The following is a 26,939-nucleotide window of genomic DNA, read 5'->3' on the forward strand; positions in this document are numbered from 1 at the left end:
ACCAACATTTACATCCCCCTTGGAGGCCTTTCCGAGGCCAGTAGGAGCCTGCCCACTGTTCCTCTCCAGTGACACACCAGGGACAGGAAAGGAGGGCCATGACTAAACATGAGGACCCAGCACTTGGCAGACAGGAGAGGTTTCACATTCCTGCAAGGGCAGCTCAGGTGGCCCTCTCCTGATGGCAGGGAGCCACCTGGAACACAGCATGACAGGGCACCACAGAAATGCCCCATGGAACCTCATAGGGATGGGTGCAGCTGACACATGGGGCGGAGTGAGGATGTGCCGGCCTCCTACCCTTCCCGACCCAAGCAGCTGTGTGCAGACAGGGCTGGGGGCCACCCAAGAGAGAAAATAGAAGGGAGAAGTAGGACTCAGAGCAAACAAACAAATAAAAAATGCAGGGAGGAGAAGGAGGGAGAAAAGGAGGAGGGAGAGGAGAAAGAGGGAGGAAAAGGGAGAAGAGGAGGAAGAAGAGGGAGAGAAAGAGGGAGAGGAGGAGGGAAAAGGAAGGGAAGATCTAAAGGAGTCAAATGAAACCGCAGAGCTTCGGGCAGGTGAGGACTGAGCAAAGGCCAGGCGCCCGTGCCTGCAGACAACAGGAAGATGTTCTCCTTTCCTGTGTTTCTGAATTTTCTAAATTATCTATGATGGAGAGGTATCCATTTGTAATGCTGACTTTTCAACAACATAATAAAAGGGGAAAAAAAGAATTTGAATGGTGTGCCTAGCCACTAGAGTCCCAAGGCTGAAAGCCAAAATGATTTCATGAGAAATGTTAGCAAAGATTTTCTCTGGGATGGAGGAGCTACTCGTGATTTTTCTTTAGATTTTTTTTTTCTTTTTTTGTTTTTTTCCACTTTCCAAATTATCTAAAATTAGCAGGAATAATTTTGGAACTACTGGAGAAAGAAATACCAAAAAGTGGCTCCATCTGTCCTTAAAATAACAAAAACAAAAGACACAAAGGAGCCTGGGCGCAGTGGCTCACGCCTGTAATCCCAGCACTTTGGGAGGCTGAGGTGGGCGGATCACCTGAGATCAGGAGTTCAAGACCAGCCTGGCGAACATGGTGAAACCCCTGTCTCTACTAAAAATACAAAAAAATTAGCCGGGCATGATGGTGTGTGCCTGTAATTCCAGCTACTCAGGAGGCTCAGGCAGGAGAATTGCTTGGACCCAGGAGGTGGAGGTTGCAGTGAGCTGAGATTTCGCCATTGCACTCCAGCCTGGGCAACAGGAGGGAAACTCGGTCTCAAAATACACACACACACACACACACACACACACACACACACACATAGAGGAAGAGAGGCTCAGAGTTGGGACGACGGAGAATAATGCAAGAGGAGGGTGAAGGAGCAAGTGGCGAAGACAGGAAGGCAGGGACCAGGGAGAGCAGGCGAGGCCATTGCTAGACAGCAGCCAGCTATGCAGTGCTTCCCAGTCATCCTGTCTGTCAATGAACCCATGTAGAAAGGTGGCTGCCTGTGCGTCCCAGGATGCTCTAGGTTGGGGGCAGAGCAGTCCTGCTGGGCAGCTTCTGGCCACTCAGCACAGGATCACTGTCCTCCCAGCACATCCAAGCCGCCCTCCCCAGGCCTCCCTCCATCCTCTGCCTGCAGGCTGGCTAAGACAATGTCAATGGAGAGAACTGGGATCCTTAATTCCAGAGAGGCTTCTTTAGAGGGGATAGTGGTGGGCTTATTTTGTGGTTGGGGCTCTTAAGGGAGGAGAGAGAGGACAGGAGCGGCAGGGAGGGCACAGCCACACAGCTGGCAGCCAGGCCAAGAGGACCAGCCAGGAGCAATAAGTGGCTTGAGAATGCCGGTGATCAATAAAGATGTCTTTATTGTCTCTTCCCAAAGCACACGGTGTCTTTAACAGAGCTTCATTCACTCCCAGGCAGACTGGAGAGAGGATAGAGATGGCGCCATAATGACAAGGTCAGGATTAGAAAGGAGCAAGGTGGGGCAGGGGTGACAGGGTGGGTAGCCAGAGAGTGGGGCTCAGGGAGCCCCAGCTGCAGTGACGAAGATGTCCTTGTAGCCTTTGATCTCCTTGACCTCATTGCTGCTGATGAGAACCTGGAGCTGGCGGGGTCCAGCTTTGGTGGGGTAGAGGTTCAGTTGAATTTGGACGGTATGTCCAGCCACCAGAGTCCCAAGGCTGAAAGTCAGAGAGGGCCTATGAGAGCCTTGAGGAGTCCCTGCCTGTGGGGAGGGTGATCAGTTCCCCTCTGGATGGGTAAGAAGCTCCCACTAGTCACCACCTCTAAGCTCAGACTTTCCTGAGGAGGGTGAGAGAGAGGCACCACACAGGAGACTGAGGAGGGTCCTGTGATGCCACGGGGCACCCCTTATCCGAGACCAGCATGGGAGAGGTAGGCAGAAGCGTCACTTACTCCTTTGCTATCTGCCCATTGACGAGGCCGCTTCCCTCCAGCACCATCATGCAGCTGCTCAGAGCCACCATCAAGTTGTTGGTGAGGGTGATGTGGACTCTCAGTGCCTTGCCCACCTCAGCTCTCTCAGACACCTGTGCAGAGAGAAGTCAGCAATCTCATGCGCGACTGGCCTCACTTCTGCACTCTGGTTCAGTTACCTCTCACTCCAGGTCCCTGGCGACCACCAGGAACTGCCACTTAGGGCTAACATGCTATGAGTATGAGCTGAGAGTGTTTGAGATGAGCACATACAAACACCTGTCTTAGGTCACAATACTCCAAGAAGCCACCGCCAATCAGAAATTGCCACCAAGCTGAAACCTGTTTCCCTCCCCACCATCTAGTTCAAGATGCCCACAAGATGTCAACAGAAGTGCCAGCTCCAGTGGGTGGGTGGTGGCTACTAGGAAGGCTGTGTTAGAAGGATCCTGAGAACAAAGGATCACAATCGATTCGTGTCTAACACAGGTGTGGGATAAGGAAGTGGTGTCATGTGTGCCACCTATGTGCCATCAGTGATGTCATTCTGCCCTTACATTCATCACAGAGGAAATAATGGGGCCAAGGTCCCATGATGTGTTAATGGCAGAGCCAGGACCTGACCCAGATGTCCCAGACCCCAGCCCAGGATCTTTCCCCACACTGCTGCGTCTTCATCAACATCAGCAGGGCATGCACTCAAGTTTTTCCAGGTGTGCTCAGTGCTGTGCCACAGGGCAGAACCGCCATGGCCTGTGAGTGGGAGGCAGGCATCCTCCCTACTTGTTTTTGGAGCCCCTGTGCCTAGAACAGTGCCGGCCAGATGATGGACATCAGTAAACACGTGTTGAACTGAAATGAGCTCTGACCACCCATATCATACTAGGGTCTTGTCCTGGCTGGGCCAGAGACTCAGGGAAAAGGAAAAACATACCTGACTTGTCTGGGGGTCCAAGCAAAAATATCAAGTCCCTTGCACCCTAATGAGGGTGTCAAAGTAGAACAGGTTAAAATAACTGTGGAATCATCTTCAGGTCCCTTACTGATGGGGACCAATTAGCAACCGACTTGGCATTTGCCATGTTTGCTTCAGGTACAGGGCAGGGCCCTGGCCGCAGCCCCAGGCTTGTGGCTGCACTTGCAATTCTGTCCACTCTTTGCCCCAGCAGAGGCTGCCTGGCGTCAGCTGGCTGACAGCCTGACAATGTGCTTAGGTGAAAACCGCAGGGTATTCCAGCTGATTTATGGTCCAGAGTTGCCCAGTTCTCATTTGGGGTGGGGAGGGGGGTGCTGTTGGGGAAGCCTCCAGGTACAGAGCCAGGTTTGGACTAGGCAGTGGGTAAGTCTTTCCGAGTGAGAGGGGCAGGTGGGGAAACGAGGCTTTAGGGAAGGAAACCCTGGTAGCAGGAGATGGGGAACGTGCCCACACTCTTCCATTCACCCTTCCTTCGCCTGAAATTCCTTCTTTGTGTAATGGCCTTGCTGGCCACTCAAGCATCTGAACTCACACTCTGAAGCTCATTTTTCATTTGTGTCCCTCTTTGTCACCTCAATCTTGTCAATATTCACCTTTTTTTTTTTTTTTGAGACAGTCTCAATCTGTTGTCCAGGCTAGGGTGCAGTAGCATGATCTCAGCTCACTGCAGCCTTGATTTCCCCAGATTCAAGCAATTCTCCCACCTCAGCCTCCCTAGTATCTGGGACTAGAGGCATGCACCACCACACCAACTAATTTTTTAAAAACTTTTAAGAAGAGACAAGGTCTCACTATGTTGCCCAGGCTGGTCTTGAACTCCTGGGCTCAAAAGATACTCCTGCCTTGGCCTCCCAAAGCACTGGGATTACAGGGCTAAGCCACCACACTTAGCTGGTGTTCACTGTTTGAATTTGACTTTGTGAAGTCTCTAAATCTGTCTTCTCCATCTCCTAGTCACTGCCTCTCCTGTCTCTCTGCCTTTGCAAAATGATTTCCTTACTTAAAATGCCTTCACAGCCATCTCATTTCTCTATACAGCTTCCTATGCATCCTCTGAAAAATAGTACCTCCTTTGAGAAGCCTTCAGGCCCCACCCCACACTGATACAGAGCACAAGACCACGCCACACTGTGCTGGAGCCATCAGTGTGGTGGGTGAGGTGGGGACAGTGTCTTGCTGGCTGTCCCAGCCCCTGGATTGGGTGAGTCTGAGAGCCTCTGAGCCCCGACCTGTGTCCAGACACCTACCTCAATAGACAAGTGGGGAGGCTCCAGAGAGACATCTTTTAAAACCAGCATGGACCTCCCTGTCTCTTCAACCTCAGCGACGCCAGACACGCGGATGAGCTTTTCGTCTGTCAGCTTGTTTCTGTAATTGCTGTAGGGCAGGAGGAGCGGCCACTGTGTCTCTAAGGACATACAAAAGACACCATGAATCCAGGATATGGGGCAGAGAGAGAGGGGGGATGTGTAGATGTGAAAGAGAAAAAATTAGAATTTTCATGTGAGAGGTAAAAGCGTGAGTGTGTGTGTGAGAGAGAGATGGACAGTGTTCCACCACGCACACACTGCCCCCAGGGCTCACTTCTCCGGCTCACCTGATGGGGTGGCATCAGAGGTACAACAGCTGGCAGCTTCACCACCCAGAATGTGTGTGTGTTGGAGGAGGGGGTCTCTGTGTGATCGGGCTGGGCCCGCCCCACTGTGTTCATGGCCCCCCAGCTCCCCTCCTGTAGGTGGTTTCTCAGGCCTGCCTCACACTCACCCTTCCCAAAGTCCAGGTTCAACCTCACCGTGTGCCTCCATAGGGGCTTCTGGGTGCCACCCCCATGCAGCAGGGCCTGTGCACAGAAGTGCACCACCAGTCCGATGGGCCCCCAAGGGTGGGTGCTGTCTGGCACCCTCTGGATACGCAGCAGCAGCTGCAGGTCCTGGCCCCACTCGGGCATCCTGGCCAGGTGAAGCTGCATCTGCACTGGCTGATTCCTAAGATCCCTGGACTCCAGGAGATCCAGGAAGGGCGAAGAAGCTCTTTGGGAGCCCAGCATTTTCCGAGAAGCCTTCATGAAGACAGCTCTCTCCTCAGAGGATCCTGCAGGAGGGAGAAGCATGCATGGAGAGGGGTGGAGAGGACCAGTGACTTTCCTGGGACAATAAGGCACAGGAATAGCAGCTCAGGGAGGCAGCGTAGTGGCACGGCTGAGGTACCACTTGCTGGGTTCAAATCCTTGCTCTGTCTCAGTCCTTTAATCTCTAAGGGTTCAGTTCTGTCACCCGTAACCCAGGGATAATATCTGCTTTCCTTATAAGGGATTCCAAAAAAGCCAGGCTAAGTGAGTTGCTGGCTGCAAGCACTCAGCACTGTTCTCTGCCATCACTATGGCCACCAGCATCACTGTCATCATTGTCATGAAGACAGAGGCTTCTCTCCTGGACCAGTATCCCTCCAGCTAAAATATATGCTCGAAACTTATAAACAAAAGAGCTTCATCTCTTGCCCATGGGGGCTACTCAACACAGAGGCTTAACCTGAACTTACCCCCATCTGTGGACTTCTCTACAGCAGTTGCTATGTGCCAGAGGCACTGTTCCCAGTGCTTTCTATGAATTCACTCATTTAACCCTCACAACAGCCATCCAAGGGACTGTTACCCCGTTTTACAGATGAGGAAATGGAGGCACAGGGATGGTAAACTGTGTCCAGGCTTACACAGAGCATGGCAGAGTCCTGTTTAGTACTCAGGCAGCTTGATTCCACACATGCGCCCTCCATGGATGTGTCCACCCCATCCACAGGCCCCGGGGCCCATCCTCCCACCTCACCACTCCCCTCGCTACCATCCCTCCTGCCATGGACATAGGGAGACAGTGGCGCCACTCTGGGTGGAGTTAAAATACAGGACATCCAACTACATTTGAATTCCAGATAAACAACAAATGATTTTTAGTGTAGTACATTCCATGCAATATTTGGAACAAACATATATTAAAAATCATACCCACTTTGAATTTCAGATAAACAGTGAATACTTTTTAGAATAAGTATGTCACATACAACATTTGGGACATACACAAATAAAATATTTGTTTATCTGAATCTATCCAGAATTGAAATTTGACTGGGCATCCTGTTTTTTTATTTGCTGGTAACCCTACCCAAGGGTCACATGCCTGGGATCCAGGAAGAACCCCTAGGAGTTTGCCATGAGGAAGAGGTGATTAGATGGTGACGGTTTCAACTTGGAGCCATCCTAGCTATGTGGCAGCACAAAGAAGCTTAAACCAGCCCTCTCCCCAAATTCTCAGCCTGGCACCTTCTGGGTACTTGTAGGAGCGGGTGATGCTCTGACGCTGGTCTGACCCCACCATCTTGGTGCTGATCTCCTTCCCGATGGAACTGGTGTTGTGGGCCAGGATTTCCTGGGCCTGGCCATCCCCGAGGAGCCAAATTACTTCATCAGCATTCACCTCGGCATACACAAAAGGGGTGTCATAGGCCAGGTGGACATCCCCTTCCCTGATGGCCTTCACAGAGGCCGGGCCACAGCAGTACAGCCCTGTGGAGACAACAGGCTACTGATATGGGGGCCAGGGGCAGCTGGCTGTGGCTGTGGGAGGTGGAGGTGGGATGGGCAGTGGCACCGCTGACCCTCACCCGTAGGATATCTTCCAGTTTACCAAGTACTTTTGTTCCCCATAGTTGATCTGACCTCACAGCCACCCTGTGAAGTGGCAGCGCTCATCATCAGCTTTTCCACTTCACACTAAGAAAACAACTGAGGCCCAGTGACCCATCCAGGTGACGCCACTGTCAATGGCAGAGTTAGATTTGTGATCGGAAGCTGTGACAGCTGGGACCTCAGGAATGGGGTGCAGTGGAAAATGCTACTCCTCCCTGGCCTCCTGCTCCCATGGCCAGTCACCCTAATCTGCCTCCCCACAGAGCCAAGGCCTGTCTCGGTGGTCTTCACTCACCACTGCTGGTCTGCTGGGGAGTGGGGTCCAGAACCTGCCACCCGTTGTATCCTGGTGGGAGATCTTTCCGGATCATCCAGCACTCATTCCAGACATGGAAGTTCCTGCAGGAGGGAGTAAGGAGACAAGGACTCATGTTAGCTGAGGTTTTGCCAGGTACCAGGCACTATAGGGAGTGATTTATATCATTGCTTCTTTTTATTAGGAAGTGATTTACTTTTTATTAGGAAGTAATTTAGTACTAACAGTCACAAGAATAGTACAAAGAACATCCATCTACCCAATTCATCTGCTGTTAACATTTTGCCCCATTTTTTTTTCTTTCAGCGTGGACATATGAATAGATATCTACACATCTACACTTCAGTGTTTATTTCCTAAGAATAGAGATCTTCTCTTAACCCCTGTATAGTTCATCAACTCTAGCATATTGGATATTGATGTGATGCTTTCATCTAATTTACTGTCTATATTTTAATGTTGTCAGTTGACCTAATGATGTCGTTTCGAGCATTCTTTTCCCACGTGCTACGGGATGCCGTCTGTGATCACACACTGCATTCAGCTGTGCAGCTTCTCATCCCCTTTGATCTTGGAACAGTTCCTCCACCTTTCTTTTGTTACACTGGGATTTTAAAACAGTCTCTCGCTTTCTTTTTTTATTTTTTGTAAATTTAAGGGGTACAAATGTAGTTTTGTTTCATGGAGATATTGCCTAGTCGTGAAGTCTGGGCTTTTAATGAAAACAGTCTTTATTTTATTTATTTATCTTTTAAAACCAGAGTGTCCCCCATTTTGGGCTTGTCTGATGTTTCCTCATTATTAGACTCAGGACATACATTCAAAGACAGAACTGTACCTAAGTTACATATCCTCAGATATACCACTACTTCCTGAATCAGAGACGATTCAGCCCGCTAGGAGTCTAACTGTGGATCCCAGGCTGAAAAACCCTCCTTACTGGCATTGATCTCATTGCACCCTAGCAATCTTGTGAAGTCGACATTATCTTCACTTTACAGACAAGGAAATAGAAGCTCAGAGAGGGAGGGGGCTCCTGGGACAGCAGTTAGTTCTTACACAACTCAGAGTCTCACCTGGAGGCTGAGTGCGGTGGCTCACACCTGTAATCCCAACACTTTGGGAGGCTGAGGCAGGTGAATCACCTGAGGTCAAGAGTTCGCGACCAACTTGGCCAACATGGTGGCACCCCATCTCTACTAAAAATACAAAAATTACCCGGGCATGGTGGCTGGGGCCTGTAGTCCCATCCACTCGGGAGGCTGATGCAAGAGAATCACTTGAACCCAGGAAGTGGAGGTTGCATGAGCTGAGGTTGTACCATTGCACTCTAGCGTGGGCGACAGAGCGAGACTTCATCTCAAAAAAAAGGTGTCTTACCTGGAAACTGGCTGGAAAGCTGGAAAAGAAAAAACAGGAAACCAGATTTGGGGGTAGAGCCAAGGACAAAAGAACCAGGAAACGACACCAAAGATACACAAATAAAGGGATCCACAGAGATCACACACACACACACACGCACACAGAAGTGAGTGGGGCGGGGAGAAGAAGTAGTCAAGAGAGACAAGAAGATGTCTACAGAAGCAGCCAGTCCAGGTCTGTCTGACTTCTGGGAAAACAGAATGGTACAAACAGAGACTCAGAAAAGGAAAAGGAAGATAAATAAAGACTTCTGAGGTTAGTGTTCAGAAGACACCCAGCTAGTCATTTGGTTGAGGCCTCAGAATGTTATCCCATTGTTTTCTATCTCTGAAATGAGTTTAATTTGATGACGTAATTAACCAGAACAACCTCGTGGGTTGGGGAATTCTTCTCTTCTTCTCTGAGTATCAGCAGCAAAGTTCTGGGCAATCTTGCAATATTGCCTCAAGAGCCAGAGAGAACCAGATCAAAGTTTTCCTGCTCTCCCTGGGACAGAGCAGAGATCTGTTCAAGACAGTGCCTCTCACCATATTTTGTCTCGTTTCTGAGTTGACAGCATCTCTGCATTTCGGTCATAGTACGTGTCGATGGTCAAGTTCCCATCCACGTTGTGCGCGGAACGGAAATTGGAAACAACACGAGTTGGAACACCTAAGCATCTCATTACTAAAGAGAAAAACAAAGTATAGAGAATCACCGAGTTCATCTAGGCAGAATTATTGGTTTTCCATGCATAATTTCTAACTTTCAAGCTGGAGGAGAGAAAGCCAAGACTCTTACGGAACCACACTAGTAACTCCTTTATTCCCAGAGAATCACACCCAGTCCCAGAGCCTGCTTCCCCATCAGTGGTCAACATCCCACAAGGAGAAAGGAATCATTTGAGGATCACTTAAAACAACAGTTAACAATAATCCATTTTATCATTTAGCAGTCTTTCCACTAAGCAGCTTTCCAAGTTAAAAACAGAGAACCTAAAACATTTAATAACTAGAAAGAAAAAATTTAAATTTTTAGCTCTATGCTTGGCCATTTTCAAGTGAAAAACTGTGTGAACTTTGGTAAGTTGCGTAACTTCTCTGGTCCTTAGTAACCTCATGTCTAACAAAATTAACCAAATGATTATTAGTTCCAAAACTTTTATTAACTTTTATTTTAGGATTGACGGTACACATGAAGGTTGGTTATGTAGGTAAACATGTCACGGGGGTTTGCTGTACAAATTATTTCATTATCCAGGTATTAAGCCCAGTACCCAATATCTTTTCTGCTCCTCTCCCTCCTCCAACCCTAGTTCTGAAATTTGGGATCTGTAATTCTACTTAAAGATAAGAGATGGGTGGGGGAAGGTATGAAATAAATTAGAGAATGGATAGAAGGACAAGATAGACTTCTAGAGACAATGGAAGCCGTCAGCGGAGGCAAGGGGAAACCAGAAGCAGCAACCATCTTTAATAAGGCAGCAGCTCCCTCTTGCGGCTTCTCATGATACTGCTATAAAGGCTTTTAAAAACAGAGTTAAGATTTCACAAATCTAGTCACAAAGTGTAGACATTACCCCAACACATACACACACACACACACACACACACACACACGCATCTGCCTGCCCAGAGCCAGATGAAGTCAAGCCAAGAGCCAGCAAGAGCCAGGTGTGAACTTGGGGAGACATGGGTTCTGACATCTGCCAGCATGGTGAGGAGTTTGGAGAGGTTTATCCCACTCCTCTCCCTCCCAGGAGGGGCAGACAATGCCCACTGAGGCTGCCAGGAAGATTACACAGCTTTGAAAAGTAAAAGGACTATTGAGAGTATCCAATCCATTTGTTTTGATTCTCTGAAGAGCCCCCAGGAAGGCTGACTGTCTACAGTCACCTGTCCATTCACAGCACAGCTCCTGGGCTTGTCAAAGATCCATAGCAGGCAATGGGAGCAACACCTGGGCTGCAAGTGGCCAGAAGAAGCTTGGCAGGAGCAGCTCCCTCAGTGCACAGTGGCCCCAGAACTCAAGGGTTTGGAACTAGGGAGAGGCTTGGAACTGGGGAGAGGCTTGGAAGTGGAGCAGGGTGGTGGACCTCATCCTTCTCCTACTTATCCCAGGCCTCCTCAGTAACACCTACCTGGCTACAGCCTGGGGACTTCCCAGCCCAAGGGACAACTGAGAATACTGAATGCCAGAATAGCCCCAGCCCCATTTCACACCTGAGCAAAGTGAAGTCACTGGATTCAAACACTCAGATTTAAACCTCCTCTGTGTTTGCAGCACCTATATATAACTGCCAGGCTCTGCCACCACTCTCCAAAAAGTCTCTGCTCTTGTCTTTGGCACATGTCTCTGTCCTCTTCATTCTCCGCTCCTCCTTCCTCCAACTCAGAGTCACCCTGTTAGTTCAGCAAACGTTGATCAAACTCCACTACCTAATGTAGCAGGACAGGCCTGTGTAAGGCATTTTGGCCTTGCAAGAGTGAGATAGGCAGTCACCTCAGTATTCTCCATCTTCCTCTTATCTTCACAGATAATCTGCTCAACAACTTTGCACTGAATTGTAAATAACTGATGCTGCATAAAACATTGATGTTCTTTAAGGGTAGTCACCAAAGCAGCAAGTCTATAATGATAAATGCTCAAAGATCTGTTGGTGAAGCATTTGGGAGCTGCTAGCTCTGCCTACGGGTGAGGTCAGCTATCTCACTCCATCTGCTTGCACCTGCCCCCATGCCAGGCTCGCCTCGAGCTGAGATGCTGGAGCAGGTGGCAGAAAGAAGCCATTTGGTCTCTGCTTCGGGACTACAAGCTCTTCTATCCAGGTGACAGTTATAATAGTCTGACTGCTCCATCAAAGATACTGTGCAGTGATTGCCACAGGTCAACCCCCGTCTCACATAAATGCATAGGATCCCTTGAGACTGTATGGTGTGCTGGTTCAGGGCCTGGATGCCCACCACCCCCAGCTGTGGGACCATGGGCAAGTAATCACATGTTTACATGAGTGATCTTTTGCTCACCGGTGCACATAACAGATGCGAAGACCCAGCACTGTCCATACTTCACAGGCTGTCCGCCCCTGGCTGACCACTGCCGTAGGATGGCCACGCTGCCGTTCCACTCCAGAGGACTGACCCCCTTGGAGTAGTCCTCACTCCAGTTCCCCTGCAGCACGCCATTGTCATCATTGCTGTTGATCTGCACAGGACAAACAGGTGGGTTTCCATAGCATCCGGGGAAGCTCAGACTGTCCTCAGATGGCGGGAAACATCCATCCTTACCATGGCACTCACCACCCTGCACACGTACACCACGTCATTCCGCTGGGAACAGTCTTTGGCCGGGTTGTTTAAGTAATACAGGCTCTTGTTCAGGATCTCAAAGCAGATGTCTATGATGTCCTCTTCAAACTTCCAAGTGATTTTGAGGGAGAAAAAAGAGAAGAGCAAATGTCTAGAATTCTGAAACTTTTAAGTCACTAACAGACTTTTGGGGATGGCATGAATATGGGGATGTGAGGGGTGCACACTAAATATAAGACAAGGTCCTGTCTTTGAAGAACTTGTAAATCAAATTGGGAATGTATTAGGTTTGGAATTCTGAAAAACTAAACTGTGTTGCTCTGATGGAAAATAGAAACAGAATTCGGAGAGTGAGAGATCCCTGTTGACCGAATAGATGAGAGAAGGTTTTGGTACCAATGGACTTTGCTGGATTGGGTGAACAGGAAGAGAGGAGAGTGGGGACATATACCTGAGGTCTTTGAGCATGGTAGGTATCAAGGACTTAGACGCCTTGAAGGCGTCTAAGGACTTGGAGGATTTGAAGGAGCAGGGAAAAGATCAGAGCAGAAAAAATCTAGAGATCAATGTAAGGCCAGGCATGCCAGTCTTGAAACCAGGTAGAGGAGCTCAGAGTGGACGCTGCGTGCCCTGGAGGAGCCAGGGTAGGCTCAGGATAGACGTGCACAATGTTTGTCTCAACACTTTGGCTGCCAAATGCACAGGTATTTGGCTCAGTTTCAAAGAGGGTCACAGGTCGCCATGGTCGGAGAATGGGGAAAATGTGCTCTCCCTCAGCAAGGCTTCCCCCACCTCTTCCCTTCTGGAGTTTGTGGACAGGATTGAGGTGGCAGTGGGAGGGAGAGAGAAAATGCACCTTCAGGGGTTGAGAGTGGATTCATTTCCCAGAGCCAAGGTCCCCCTATGTACACTGACTGGATGTTTGATGTGGTTAAAGAATTACTGTTCGTTTTTTTTTTCCATGTATTGTGATTAAGTTTTTCAGAAAGTTATCATCTTTTACATGACCATATTCTGAAGTATTACTGGATTAAATGATATGTTATCTGTAATTTGCTAAAAAAAAAAAATAAATAAAAAAAATAAAAAAAATAAAAAATTGGCTGGACGCAGTGGCTCACACCTGTAATCTCAGCACTTTGGGAGGCTGAGGTGGGTGAATCACCCAAGGTCAGGAGTTGGAGACCAGCCTGGCCAACATGTTGAAAACCTGTCTTTACTAAAAATATAAAAATTAGCTAGGCGTGATGGCATGCACCTGTAGTCCCAGCTACTCGGGAGGCGGAGGCGGGGGAATCGCTTGAACCCGGGAAGAGGAGGTTGCAGTGAGCCAAGATCTTGCCACTGCATGTCAGCCTGGGCAACAGAGTGAGACTCCATCTCAAAAAAAAAAAAAAAAAATCTAGTGGTAAAATGAGGAGTGGGGGTGGAGGCAGAGGAGTACAGACCAGGGATGGACAAGATTTTTCTGTAAAGAACCAAATAGTAACTATTTTAGCCTTTGCAGGCCATCAAGTCTCTGTCTCAACAACTCAATTCTGCCATTGCAGCATGCAAGCAGCCACAGACGATATCTAAATTAATAAGCATGGCTATGTTGCAATAAAACGCTATTTGTGAACACCGAAATTTGAATTTCATATAATTTTCACATCACAAAATATTATTCTTTTAAAATTCCTTTCAATAATTTAAAAATGTAAAAACTATTCTCAGCTCGTGGGCTAAACAAGCAGTAGGCCACATTTGGTCTGTGGGCTGTAGTTTGCAAACCCCTGGTATTGATGAAACAGACACATGATACATTGATCACTATTGAAGCTGAGAGGTGGGTATGTTGAGATTCATTACAGTACCCTGTCTACTTTGATTATGTTTTAAGGTTTTCATAATAAAATGCTACAAACTAAAAAGGGGGCTGGACGCAGTGGCTCACGCCTGTAATCCCAGCACTCTGGGAGGTTAAGGCAGGAGTTCGAGACCAGCCTGGCTAATCTGGCGAAACTTCGTCTCTACCAAAGATACAGAAAATAGCTGGGCTTGATGGCAGACACCTGTAATCCCAGCTACTCAGGAGGCTGAGGCAGGAGAATTGCTTAAACCCGGGAGGCAGAGATTGCAGTGAATCAAGATTGCACCACTGCCCTCCAGCCTGGGCGATAGGGCGAGACTCCATCTCAAACAGAACAAAACAAAACAAAACAAAACAAAAACAAGAAAGACATCCACCCCTTCCTTCCTTTCCCCTCTCACTGGATGTGAAGTTGGCCCAGCACCTCACACCCTTGCCTGTGTTAGTGGCCGTCCATGAGGGCTGTGTAATATAACAGCCTTACATAACAGGATTGTATAAGGACCAGCCTTAAGGAGCCCATCCTAGTCCCACATCAGGTAATGGTGTTACCTGCCCGTAGTTCCATGGCCAAGAGGTGATGAATCTTTCATGACCCTTGTAAACAAAGCCGTAATCTCTCATGACATACTCCTGCAGCAGTATTTCACTTGGCAGGTAGACGTCATCCTCTGAGCGTTGAGAGTAGTGGATGGGACAAAACCCCAAACCAAAAAACAGAGTAATAAAATTAAACAGTAAAGCCAACATGTTTCTGGAAAACAGGAGGAGTAGCCAATGGATTGATAGCAACAGTAACTAAGACTGGACCCCCTTAAAGGTCTACTATGTGCTTTTCTAGAAGCCAGAAATACAATGTATACTTCAAAAAAACAATGATCTTTTCTTGATTGTAAAAGTGACTGATTATAGAGTGGCTTATTGCAGAGATTCAGAAAATGCAGATGGGTGGAAAGAAGATAATGGAAATTGCTCATTCCCATTACTCGGAGACACCCACCATTATGTTTTAGCGTATTCTAGCCACTCTCTTTCTGTGCACACACACTTAATACAATTAGAATCATACTAGGAAATGTTCCAATGTTTTCACATAACATCACACCATGAATACTTTACTCATGCCATTAAAAATCTTTGTAAAGGACTGGGCGCGGTGGCTCACGCCTGTAATCCCAGCACTTTGGGAGGCTGAGGCGGGTGGATCACGAGGTCAAGAGATCGAGACATTCCTGGTCAACACGGTGAAACCCTGTCTCTACTAAAAATACAAAAAATTAGCTGGGCACGGTGGCGAGTGCCTGTAATCTCAGCTACTCAGGAGGCTGAAGCAGGAGAATTGCCTGAACCCAGAAGGCGGAGGTTGCGGTGAGCTGAGATCGCACCATTGCACTCCAGCCTGGGTAACAAGAGCGAAACTCCGTCTCAAAAAAAAAAAAAAAATCTTTGTATAGATGATTTTTGTGAGAGCACACAGATATTGCATAGCTATAGGGCGATTTATTTTCTGGGCTTTTTCCAAAGAACCTCACAGAGCCTTCCCAATGGATCAGGTTAGCATTACAAGCTGTGAGCATGCTCCTACCTGCACTCCAAGGGTTAAAAAGTAGGATGAAAGTCCCCAGCAGGTAAGTCACACTGTGATCCTGGCCCTGAGAGATCTCTGTCTTCAGAGTGTAATGACCAATAACTGCATTGGCTGGTGTGAAAAGGGAGACTTGGAGAGAGTTGGAGTCAGTGGTGAAATCAAAAGCACTCCAGACATTCCCAGGCCGGACCCGGGTGAGGAAGAATGTGGCTCGGGTCCCCAGCAGCTCTGATGGCTTGGGTCCTGTGTAGGAGAGAATGATCCCAAAGTGAGGCTCAAAAAACCTGTGTGGTATATGATTCAAGGGGGGCTGGAAGGACCGTCACCTTCTCCCACCACTTGCTAATGCTTTTGGCTTTTACTGCCACTGGGAGTCCTCAGGCAAACCATTTAAGATGCCCAGGCCTCCGTTTTTTAATGTGTTAAATTAGAATCATAATAATACCACCTAAAAGTCTTGTCCTGGGGATAAAATGAGCTAATGTGTGTAAAGCTTTAGCACAGTGCTTGTTGTGTATCTACAGGTTGGCTGTTACTGCCACAACCTCAGTTTGCCGAGTTGACCAAATCTCTCCTTAATAGCACTAACAGGGTCCTGAGCATGAGGGGACTGGGGCTCCCAGGACAAAAAAGTGGAGGGTGGCTCAAGTAGGAAAGGCAGGGGCCCTGTAGGCAGACTGTTAATACTTTCATTTTGAGGGACCCTGCTGGGCCTTGGGGCAGGGGAAACTCACCGGTTTCAGCCACAAAGGTGATGTGGTCGGTCTCGGACTGGAAGGGTCGGCTGAAGCTCAGCCGGAGGTGGAAGGGCTGGCCGCGCCGCACAGTGAGCCGCTTGACGCCCATCTCCTGCGTGTGGTGCTCCTTGTTGTTCCTGGAGCTCTGCAGGTCCACAGACTGGAGCTGCAAGGTTGCCACTAGGGGAGATGAGGGAACAGGTCATGCCCACCTGCAACTCCCTGGGCTCAGGCATCCCCTGACGCTTCTCAGTCATTTTTGGGAGGTGCAGGGGGTTGGCGGGAAGGGAAGAGTTCCATATCTGGACCTGGAGCCACAATGATCAGGGATTGCATCCCCGAAAGGGAAACAATTCCAGATAACCGAAACTTAACCCCTGAAGAGCCGCTGCATGCTCTTAACTATTTGTTGACAATCTTTCTAAAAGTCACTCTATTCTCCTACTGATATAAGAATAAACATACTAGGATTTTGTATGAATTAAGCCAGTGAGCTGATTGGAGACTGAGACTTCAGCAATAGGGCAAGCCCCTGCTTTGGGATTCTGAAGACTCTCTGGGTCACTTCTAACTTATTCCTGGCTTCTCAGCCATTTCTAGATGTATGAGGAGGGCACTGCTTGGCTGCTGTGTGCACACACCTGGTATATGGTTGTGAAACTCTCATAGCACAGTGGGCAGTGGGCGGGCTCTGGACTGACACAGCCCCCGGTCTATCACCTGGGCTGTGAGACCTCAAGCAAGCCACTTAAGGTCCCTAGACATCAGTGTCCTTGTCTGAAAAATGGAAACTACTGTATTGCTACCTCATAGAGTTCACATGGGCGTTAAGTGAGGATGCCCATGGAAGGACCTTGGCATTGTGCCAGGTACAGAGAATCACTCAGTCATTATTACTCTTTACTGGTAGAAATCGTGAGGTCTTGGATTACATTTCTTTTGCTACCTTTGCTGGCAATGTTTATATTGCATTTACTGTCAACAAAAGTTCATTCTTTCCCCTAGTAGTACATCAGTTTATCTCAGCGATTCTCAACGGGAGAAATTCTGTGCCCTGGAGGACATTTGGCAACGTCTGGAGACATATTTTACTGGGAAGAGAGACTGCTAAGCAGCTTCCGAAAGGAAAAACTCATGTTTACTCCCAATCAGTTTTTGCGCTGTTTGCATTTTGAACTTCTACAGAGGTTCTTTATGTTTTTGCATCTTTCCTACCTATCTTGACCCTTTTTTTGTTTGTTTGTTTGAGACACGGTCTCACTCTGCGGCCCAGGCTGCAGCGCAATGGCATGCTCCTGGTTCACTGCAGCCTCAGCCTTCATCCTGGGCTCAAGTGATCCTCCCACCTCAGCTTCCCAAATAGCTAGGACCACAGTTGTACACTACCATGCCCGGCTATATATATATTTTTATTTTGTACAGATGGAGTCTCCCTATGTTGCCCAGGTTGATAGATCCTGATTTTTAGACACAAATGTTTTACTTTTCCATATGTAGACTGGCTAAACTATCTTCCAGTCTTCATCTAAGTAGTCAGTAATAAGTTGTTTCTAAGAATTAGGGCTTAAGTTGGAGGTCAGTGGTGTATCATCAGCTCTTTCCTCCATGTTAACACTGAGCCATTAATAAATACTCTTTGGGGCAGGGTGCCGTGGCTCACGCCTGTAATCCCAGCACTTTGGGAGACCGAGGCGGGTGGATCACGAGGTCAAGAGATCGAGACCATCCTGGTCAACATGATGAAACCCCGTCTCTACTAAAAATACAAAAAATTAGCTGGGCATGGTGGCGCGTGCCTGTAATCCCAGCTACTCAGGAGGCTGAGGCAGGAGAATTGCCTGAACCCAGGAGGCGGAGGTTGCGGTGAGCCGAGATCGCGCCATTGCACTCCAGCCTGGGTAACGAGCGAAACTCTGTCTCCAAAAAAAAAAACTTCAGGTCCAATTCATTTTGTAGTTTATGAAATCAATTTAGAGAGAGGTGGTAAGTAATAAGAAAAATTGAATAGAATAGAAAACATACAATGCATCACACATAGGAAGAACAAGGACAACTTTATGTGTAGCTGGGTCATGATATAAATCATGGATCATAATTAAAAGTCAGAAAGCAGCTGGCCTAGATCTGGTTGGAAACTGGTTGCATCTCATTTGTTCCTGAGCCTAAAGTTTTCATAGCAGGACCACGGAGTCTTCACAGAAAGCCTCTCCATCCCATACACAACTCCCATCCTGAATAATCATAGATCCAAAAGAGGCACGGACACACAGGAGGGAACAGGACTCAGGGTAGACTTTTCCCAGCTGCCGTTTGTAGCTCAAACCATAGTTCCTAGGGACAGTCAACTCAATTTTTCCCTGAGCGAGGCTTCTCTTAGTTTGGGAAAGAAAGGGGAGGAGGAGGAAGGAAGACATCTTCCTCTCCAGATGCCCAAGTCACAGTGCATGGAGAAAACTCATTCTCTATTGGGCATTCAGGTTTTCCTTTTTATTCCATTCCACTGAAGTACTTCTCATGTCAAAAAGATGATGATTTAGACAACAAAAGGAAGGGTTTTCAAGAGCAGGGAAAGAAAGCCAAAAGGATCAGGAAAACACTTAACAAAGCAGGAAATCAAGCAGAATCAGTTAGTAAAAACATGTCAGCACCCACAAGGCCTTTTTGACTTGGCCAGAGTCCCACTGGAGTTAATGGCATGAGTAAGAGAAGAGCTAAGCCCCAGCCACAAGACTCCTGGCACTTATTTGACTAATACAAAGACAAGGGTATAAAAGGATCAAAACACATCCTGATGTATTAACAGCCTTTTAAGAAAAAGGAGACAGCTGGGCGCGGTGGCTCACACCTGTAATCCCCGAACTTCAGGAGGCGGAGGCAGGCAAATCATGGGTCAGGAGTTCGAGATCAGCCTGACCAACATGGTGAAACCCCCATCTCTACTAAAAATACAAAAATTAGCCGGGCATGGTGGCATGCGCCTGCAATCCCAGCTACTCAGGAGGCTGAGGCAGGAGACTCGCTTGAACCCAGAAGGCAGAGGTTGCAGTGACCCGAGATTGAGTCACTGCACTCCAGCCTGGGTGACAAAGAGAGAGTCTGTCTCAGAAAAAAAAAAAAGAAAGAAAAAGAAAAAAACAGACATTAAAACAGCTATCTGTCTATGATGAGCTCTGCGATGCAAAGCTCATATCCTCTGACACTAAACCCAAGACAGCCCTGCTCTAACACATGCCTCCATCTTTCCACTTGGGTCTTGGCTCAGCAGTAACTACTGCACAGGGGCTTTCTTCGGTCACCAAGCGTGATGCTTTACTTCCCACCATGTGATTACTTGTTATCACAACTCCACTCTACTTTCTTCAAGGCACTTAGTATCTAGAATTGGTTCCACAAAAGCAAGAGACCTCAGCCATCTTTAAATGCAGATCCCCCTGCCTCAAAAGGAACCTGATGCCTAACTGCAGATGCAAGGGTAATGTTCCTGGAAAACTTACCACATGCCCAGCACTGTTTAGAGCATTTTACATGTCTGAAATAATTTATGTTCTCACCACCCCTCTGAAACAGAGCTGTTGATATTTTTCCTGACATACAGGAAGGTGCTGGGTGGAGATAGGATTCAAACCCAGGGAGGATGGATCTCCAGAGCCTGCCCCCTTAACCTGCATAATCTTTGCTGTCCTGGTGGGTGCTCGGTGACATTTGCTGAATGCATAGACACACAATGTGCATGAGGTTCAAGGAGAGTCATCATGCAGAAAAGCACTGGGGATGAAGGGGATGGAAGGGGTCAGAGCCTGTGAGAGCAGCAGGGCCAGGATGAAGAAGGGCTCGAGCCCCAGTCAAGATGCTGCTGCTTGATTCAGTAGTCATGGGTAGATCTATCCCTCATGGGAAGAAAAAATGTTACATCTTTCTGAGGGCAATTCATCAATATTTATTACAAAGTAAAAGAAAGCAGCTGGGCAATGTGGCTCACGCCTGTAATCCCAGTACTTCAGGAAGCTGAGTTAGGCAGATATGAGGTCAAGAAATTGAGACCATCCTGGCCAACATGGTAAAACCCCATCTCTACTAAAATTACAAAAATTAGCTGGGTATGGTGGCACATGCCTGTAATCCCAGCTACTCAGGAGCCTGAGGCTTGAACCCAGGAGACAGAGGTTGCAGTGAGCTGAGATCGTGCCACTACACTCCAGCCTGGAGACAGAGCGAGACTCCGTCTCAAAATAAAATAAAGCCTTAAAACGTAAATACATTTTACCCATGAACTTCTCATTTAGGATTTTTTTTTTTTTTTAATAATAATTTGTGGCCAGGTGCAGTGGCCCACACTTGTGATCCTAGCACTTTGGGAGGCTGAGGCGGATGGATCACAAGGTAAGGAGTTCGAGACCAGCCTGACCAACATGGTAAAACCCCGTCTCTACTAAAAATACAAAAATTAGCCAGGCATGGTGATGCGTGCCTGTAATCACAGCTACTCAGGAGGCTGAGGCAAGAGAATTGCTTGAACCCAGGAGGCAGAGGTTGCATTGGTGGAGATTGTGCCATGGCACTCCAGCCTGAGTGACAGAGCAAGACTCTGTCTCAAAAATAAAAACTAAAAAAAAAAAAATAATAATTTGTGTACAAAAATTAAGCATAAAAATGTTCAGTGCAACACAAATATCTTACAATAGGAGTTGGCTACATAAATTTGATTCCTCTCATCTGACGATTCCAACTTGATTCCAACAAAGAGGGCATCAATAGCAACCAAAAAATGGAGCAAAGATTAGAGAGAAGTGATTCACAAGACATTAGAAAGGAATCTTTTTTTGAAAATACTAAAAATCAGTATGTACAGATTATCTTTGGGTGGTGAAATTATCAGAAATTTTTCTTTAAGATTTTTGGTGTTTCCCAAGCTTTTACTTTGAACATATATTCCATTTGTATTTAGGGAAAGTGCTGCTTTGATTAAAGGCAGGCTTTTGAGCAGGAGTGGCAGGATCAAAGCTTTACTTTAGGGTTAATTCGGCTGTGGCATTTAGCCCAGACCGAAGTGGGAGAAGACAAGGATATGGGAAGGGCAGTGAGATCCCTGTCACAATGAACCAAGCCAAAGGCTCATAAGGACCTAAACAGAGGTATTGGTAAGAGGAAAAGAAGGACCACTCTATGTGTGCAAGGGGCTGGCAACCCTGGGCATGTGGCAGGCTAATGAATACTTATTGAAATATTTTGACTTGCAGGACTTCCTAAGGCCCCAGCTAGGGTGGATGAAGAATGGGTTCAGTTAAAGGAATCAACTGCCAACAAAGTCCCAGGCAGTCAGGCTACTGGTGAGGCTGGAACGCTCCAGGTGGAGACAACAAAGGGCAAATTCTATCTAGTGCAGCTGGCAGAGAATTGGCACCTGCCACAAAATGCCAGGTGGACTCACCTCCGTCCCTTCTTTGTTTCTGCATTTATTCTACCTTCTTTTCTCTTTCCACTTCTCATTATCGTTGTCCGTTTTTAGGACTTTTACAAATACTTTATTCTTTTTCATTTCTTCCCTTCTTAAAAAATGTGAAAGAGTATAATCTGTGTGAGAGCGCATGAAGAGATTCCTATATGAGATTACTGCCGTGTTTTGTGCCTCTTTTAGTGTGCAAGAATAAAAATGTCTTATTACTTAAAAGTTCAAGTCCAAATTCCTTAGCCAATCATTCAGAGCCCTCCACAACATGGTTCCAACAAATCTCTCCAATCTTACTTCCTTCTAGCCCATAAATAAACTGTTTCACTTGTACTGTGGCCTCCAAATAGATCATACTCATATCTACCTCTGACAGCTCCTGGCCCTTCCCCAATCTCTTTATGTCTCCATTGTACCCACTCTTCAAACAAAACCCAGCAGCCACTCCTCCACAAAATCCTTTCCAAGCATTTCAGAACATAGGAGTATGTTTGCACTTGCAACAATAATTGAATATCTAGTGAATATTAACTAAGTATTATGGAACTCCAGGCTTTACATGAATCATCTCTTGCTCTCCCTATAACTACCCAATTAGATATTATCAGCCCCATGCTACAGATAAATAGGAAGATGATTGGCAAAGTTAAGTAACTTGCCCGGTGTCACTTGATTAAGTGGCAAAATTGGCGTTTAAACCTAGACAGTTTGACTCCAGAGCCTGGTTATTAACTTCTGGCTGGTGGTACTGGTCTGAAGGTTTTCAAACTTTTTTTTCCAAAGTAAGTGAGTATTGCACTTTCTTCAAATGAAAACATAATAAAAGACCTAAGAGCTCTAGTGGGAGAACCAGGCAGGGGTTCTGCCCACCCCCAGGCTTCTCCAAAGAACACAATAAAAAGCACACAGCTCCCTCTCAGCCTCTTCATTCTAAGATGCCAAGGAGGGCACAAGCCCTCAGGCGGCTCAGCAGGTCAGGACAGAACCAGCTCCAGGACCCACTCGATCTGTCACCCTGTTCTGCAGTTTCCTAGACTCTGAACCCCTTATTATTCAGTTAATCACCTACTACTCTGGTGTTTCTTTGAAACATTATTTTCATTTAATGGTGTCTACATGATTAACTATATTGCCGATTATTTACACCCAGTACCCAGCAATTCAAATAGCTGCTGGCAGGAAAAAGTGTTTTTAAGCTGGCTGCACAAGTTAAAATCTTAGGTCTTTTGCCTCTTAGGTAACAAAGCATTGCTATTCACAATATATAAAAGTGGCTATAAATATCAAGAAGACAGTCTTGCTATAATAACAGCAAGAAATGCAAGCTAAAACAATCATGAAATTCTTCTCTGATCCATTCAAAAATACTTAAAAGAATAAGAATAACCTATTCTGCTGAGAGCATGTGGAAATGGACTGTCTCATATCCTGATGGTGGGAGTGACATTTACATAGAGTTTTTAGAGACAATCAGTTGCTATCCATCAAAACTTAAAGTGGATATTGCTTTGATCCGGCAGTTATTCTTTTAGAAATCTTACATATAAAAACTATTTGCACATGTATGCAAAGTTATATCATCAGGGACATCATTGCAGCATCGTTTATATTAGAAACAATCTAAATTTCCATCAATAGGAGATAGTAACAAACTAAGCCAATGCAAATTAATAAATTCATTAAATAAGTTGTGCTTATATGCCCAGAATAGAAAATTATAATCATTACAAATTTTTGATAGATCAATATGCACTGACATGGAAAGATTTTTAAGGTACATGATTATTTTTAAAAAGCAAGTCATCAAATAATATATACAATATAAGCACAAAATTGTTTGTGCAAAACAAACCATTTTATATAATCTAGTTTTATTTGGAAGCAGTTGATTAAATGCTAATGGGGCTTTCCTATGTGAGAGGATCAGGATTGAAAGTATATAGGTATGTAAAAGGGAACTTGAGCTTGTTAAAATTCTGTGTGAACTTTTAGCTTTTTATAACAAGTATATATTTGTGTGTATTATTTACTTAATTAGAGTATGCAATTTTAAAAAGTAATATAACTGTTTTAGACTTACTCTAGTTGGGGATAGTCAAGGGGAAAAGATACCCTAAAATATAGCCCTAAAGTACCCTAGTATCTAGCACATGACAAGCTTCTTGAGTCTTCTCTATCAAATCCTGGCTGCATTTTAAAACCATTTATATCTCGAATTTATTTTTGTTTGAGACAGGATCTCACTTTTTCTCCCAGGAGTGCAGTGGTATGATCTCAGCTTACTGCAGCCTTGACCTCCCAGGCTCATGCAATCTACCCGCCTAAGCCTCTTAAGTAGCTGGAACTGCACACGTGTGCCACCATACCTGGCTAATTTTTGTATTTTTAGTAGAGACAGGGTTTCGCCATGTTGACCAGGCTGGTCTCGAACTCCTGAGCTCAAGCACTTCACCTGTCTTGCCCTCTCAAAATGTTGGGAATACAGGTGTGAGCCACCATACCCAGTGTGAGACACAGTGCCCAGCCATTGGAGCATAATACATGCTTTAGAACATTACTGTAAGAAATATATGACTGAGTATGGTTGCTCACACCTGTAATCCCAGCACTTTGGGAGGCCGAGGTGGGTGGGTCACCTGAGGTCCAGAGTTCAAGACCAGCCTGACCAACATGGCAAAAGCCCATCTCTACTAAAAATACAAAAAGTAGCTGGGTGTGGTGGCATGCACCTGTAATCCCAGCTACTCAGGAGGCTGAGGCAGGAGAATCCCTTAAACCTGAGAGGCTGAGGTTGCAGTGAGCTGAGATCATGCCACTGCACTCCAGTCTGGGGATCAGAGGGAGACTCCATCTCAAAAAAAAAAAGAAAAAAAAAGAAATACATGACCCATGTTTAGTGCCCTCCCTGGCAGGCCCATGTGTCAGCCAGGCTGGTCCGGCCTGTGGGCACCTGTTCTTCTCACTCCCAGTAGAGGAGCAGCAGGGGTTCTGAAGAGATCCAGAAAGGGGCCTGACTCAGGGGTTGGGGGAGCAACTCTCAGTGAGGCCCTGAGAGTCAGGGGAGAAGCTGGATGAGGGAGAGGTCTAGGGTCTGAGAGGGGTCCCCCAACAGCTTCAGAATTTGACCATAGAAATAGCCTCCCAAGCACCCAAAGACACCTGGTGGCAGGGGCCAAGCTCTTTTGGGGGCTCCTCAGACTTCCCAAGGCCATTCCAGCCCCGCAGATTTTAAAGAAAAAGCTGTTCACAGCTTCAGAAAAGAAAACAAACGGCCCTAGGATTTGTGCTCCAAGGTCCAAATGCAGATGGGGAAGTGGGAAGAAGGAGCCAAACCGCACAATGAGCCACCAATCATCACTTCAGGCTCTCCTGTCTCTTCCCTTCATCCTCTACCCTCTCCAAACTTCTCCTCTCTTTTGACTTAGTACCTTCAAAAAGGTAAGTCGATTCCCAGTACTCACCCTGATCCATCTCTCTCCTTCTTCTGTCGGCCAAGGCCCTTCAACCAGTCAGCAGCAAGATTCTAGACGTAATTGCCTTGTGAGCCTTTACAGTCACCCTGCTAGAAATGTCCTTCCATCCCTGAGTCGGGCGGGGCTGCCACTTCCTTCTCCTCCCACTCCTCCTCTTAAATTTCCCGTTGTTCCAGGTACATCTTGTCATAAGGAAAGGAGCTTCTGACTTAAGCCTTGTAAAAATGTGCTGAGAGATTTGTTTCTGTGGCCTTCTTTTTGAGCTGAGAAGACTCCCAGGTGATGTGGATGGCAAAGCTTAGCTTAAAGCTGTTCCCTTGTGCCTCTGTCGCTTCAGGACTTTGGACCCGATTTGATCTAAGCCAGCTCGGTCTGGCTTCCCCTGACCATTTGTGTGTTAAAACAGGGATGGGTAAGAAAGAGATGCCTTGAAGAAGGTGATAGAAAAAGAGTCACGAAGAAAGGTTTGCACAGTCCATCAGGACCCAGAGAGCTTTGCATCTTGAAGAAAAATAAAGCACATTGAAATGGTAAATTATTAGTACTGCTGATTAAAAATGAAGTTGACAAAGTTTCCAATGACAAGGAGAAATGCCCGTAATGTGATATTAACTGGGGGGAAAAGTAGGATAGGAAAACAGTGCAGTTGTTCTCACTCATATGTGGGACCTGAAGACATTGAGATCATAGAAGCAGAGAGCAGAATTGTGGTGCTTAGAGGCTGGAAAGGTTGGTGGGAGCAGGGATAGGGAGAAGTTGGTTAAGGGATATGAAATTGCAGCTAGATAGGAAAACTAGGTTCTAATGTTCTATAGCACTGCAGGGTGACTGTATTTAATAAGAATTTATTGTATATTTTCAAATAGCTGAAAAGAAGATTTTGAGTGTTCCCAACACAAATAAATAATCAATGTTAGAGATGATGGATATGGTGATCACCCTGATTTGATTATTATACATTGTATACATGTATCAAAATACATCAGAATATCACTCTGTACCTCATAAATATGTACAATATTACATGTCAATTAAAAATAAAACAATTTTTTTAAAAACAGTGCAGTTTAACAGTGTAAAAAATATTATTATGCAGATAGACCCATTTTTAAAAGATGGAAGAAAATGTAACAAACTGTGGTTGTCTAAAAGCGGTGAGATTGTGAATGTGTTTTCTTTTTTATATTGTACTGAATTTTTTAAAAAAATTCCACAGTGGGAGTGTAAGATGTTTTTAATTAGGGAGAAAAAAAATTTTTTTTTTTAAAGAGAAAGAAATAAAGGAATAGGAAGATCATGGCAGGAGATCCAGACATGTGTCTGTGTGCTTCCCAGATTCAAAGTTTAAAGAGAGAAATGCCCATTCAACACTGCTGGAGGAAGAATTTAGTTTGGTCAAAGAATAAGTGCTGCAGACAGAAACAACTTAAAGCTATTTACATGTTTACTAATTATTGTCAAACCTATGTAACAGCTCCCTATTTCCCTGAGTTAATCTGTGTGATTCATTCATCACAAATTCCTACACCTGTTGTAACCAAAGCTTTCGGTCACATCTTCTGCCTTTTTAAATATGTTTTAATATGTTGATCATTCATTAAATGACCATCAGGTGAACACATTAAACTCATTCATTACCCGGTGTTCACTGGGCACACTGTGGGCTTTATTTTGTCAAAATTGTTGTACTTTGGCTCAGAAAAATACCTGATTACTGGTGCCAAGAATATTTTAT

At 46.2% G+C, this 26,939-nt stretch overlaps 1 protein-coding gene across 1 annotated transcript; it reads right to left on the reverse strand.

The window, feature by feature from the left end:
- Positions 1 to 1,828: 1,828 nt before the first annotated feature.
- TGM7 (transglutaminase 7) lies at positions 1,829 to 25,332 on the reverse strand. Its single transcript, XM_012442392.2, has 13 exons — positions 25,193 to 25,332; positions 16,283 to 16,465; positions 15,546 to 15,791; positions 14,513 to 14,631; positions 12,088 to 12,216; positions 11,827 to 12,004; positions 9,349 to 9,487; positions 7,379 to 7,482; positions 6,718 to 6,960; positions 5,169 to 5,495; positions 4,652 to 4,812; positions 2,408 to 2,541; positions 1,829 to 2,172 (listed from the first exon to the last, which is right to left on the reverse strand). The coding sequence occupies exons 1-13, from the start codon at positions 25,200 to 25,202 to the stop codon at positions 2,013 to 2,015; spliced, it is 2,133 nt and encodes a 710-aa protein (XP_012297815.2). The 5' UTR covers positions 25,203 to 25,332; the 3' UTR covers positions 1,829 to 2,012.
- Positions 25,333 to 26,939: the final 1,607 nt, after the last annotated feature.

Source organism: Aotus nancymaae, unplaced genomic scaffold (genome assembly GCF_030222135.1).
Source record: "Aotus nancymaae isolate 86718 unplaced genomic scaffold, 86718_ANA_hifiasm-v0.15.2.pri h1tg000062l, whole genome shotgun sequence".
Lineage (NCBI taxonomy): Eukaryota > Metazoa > Chordata > Mammalia > Primates > Aotidae > Aotus > Aotus nancymaae.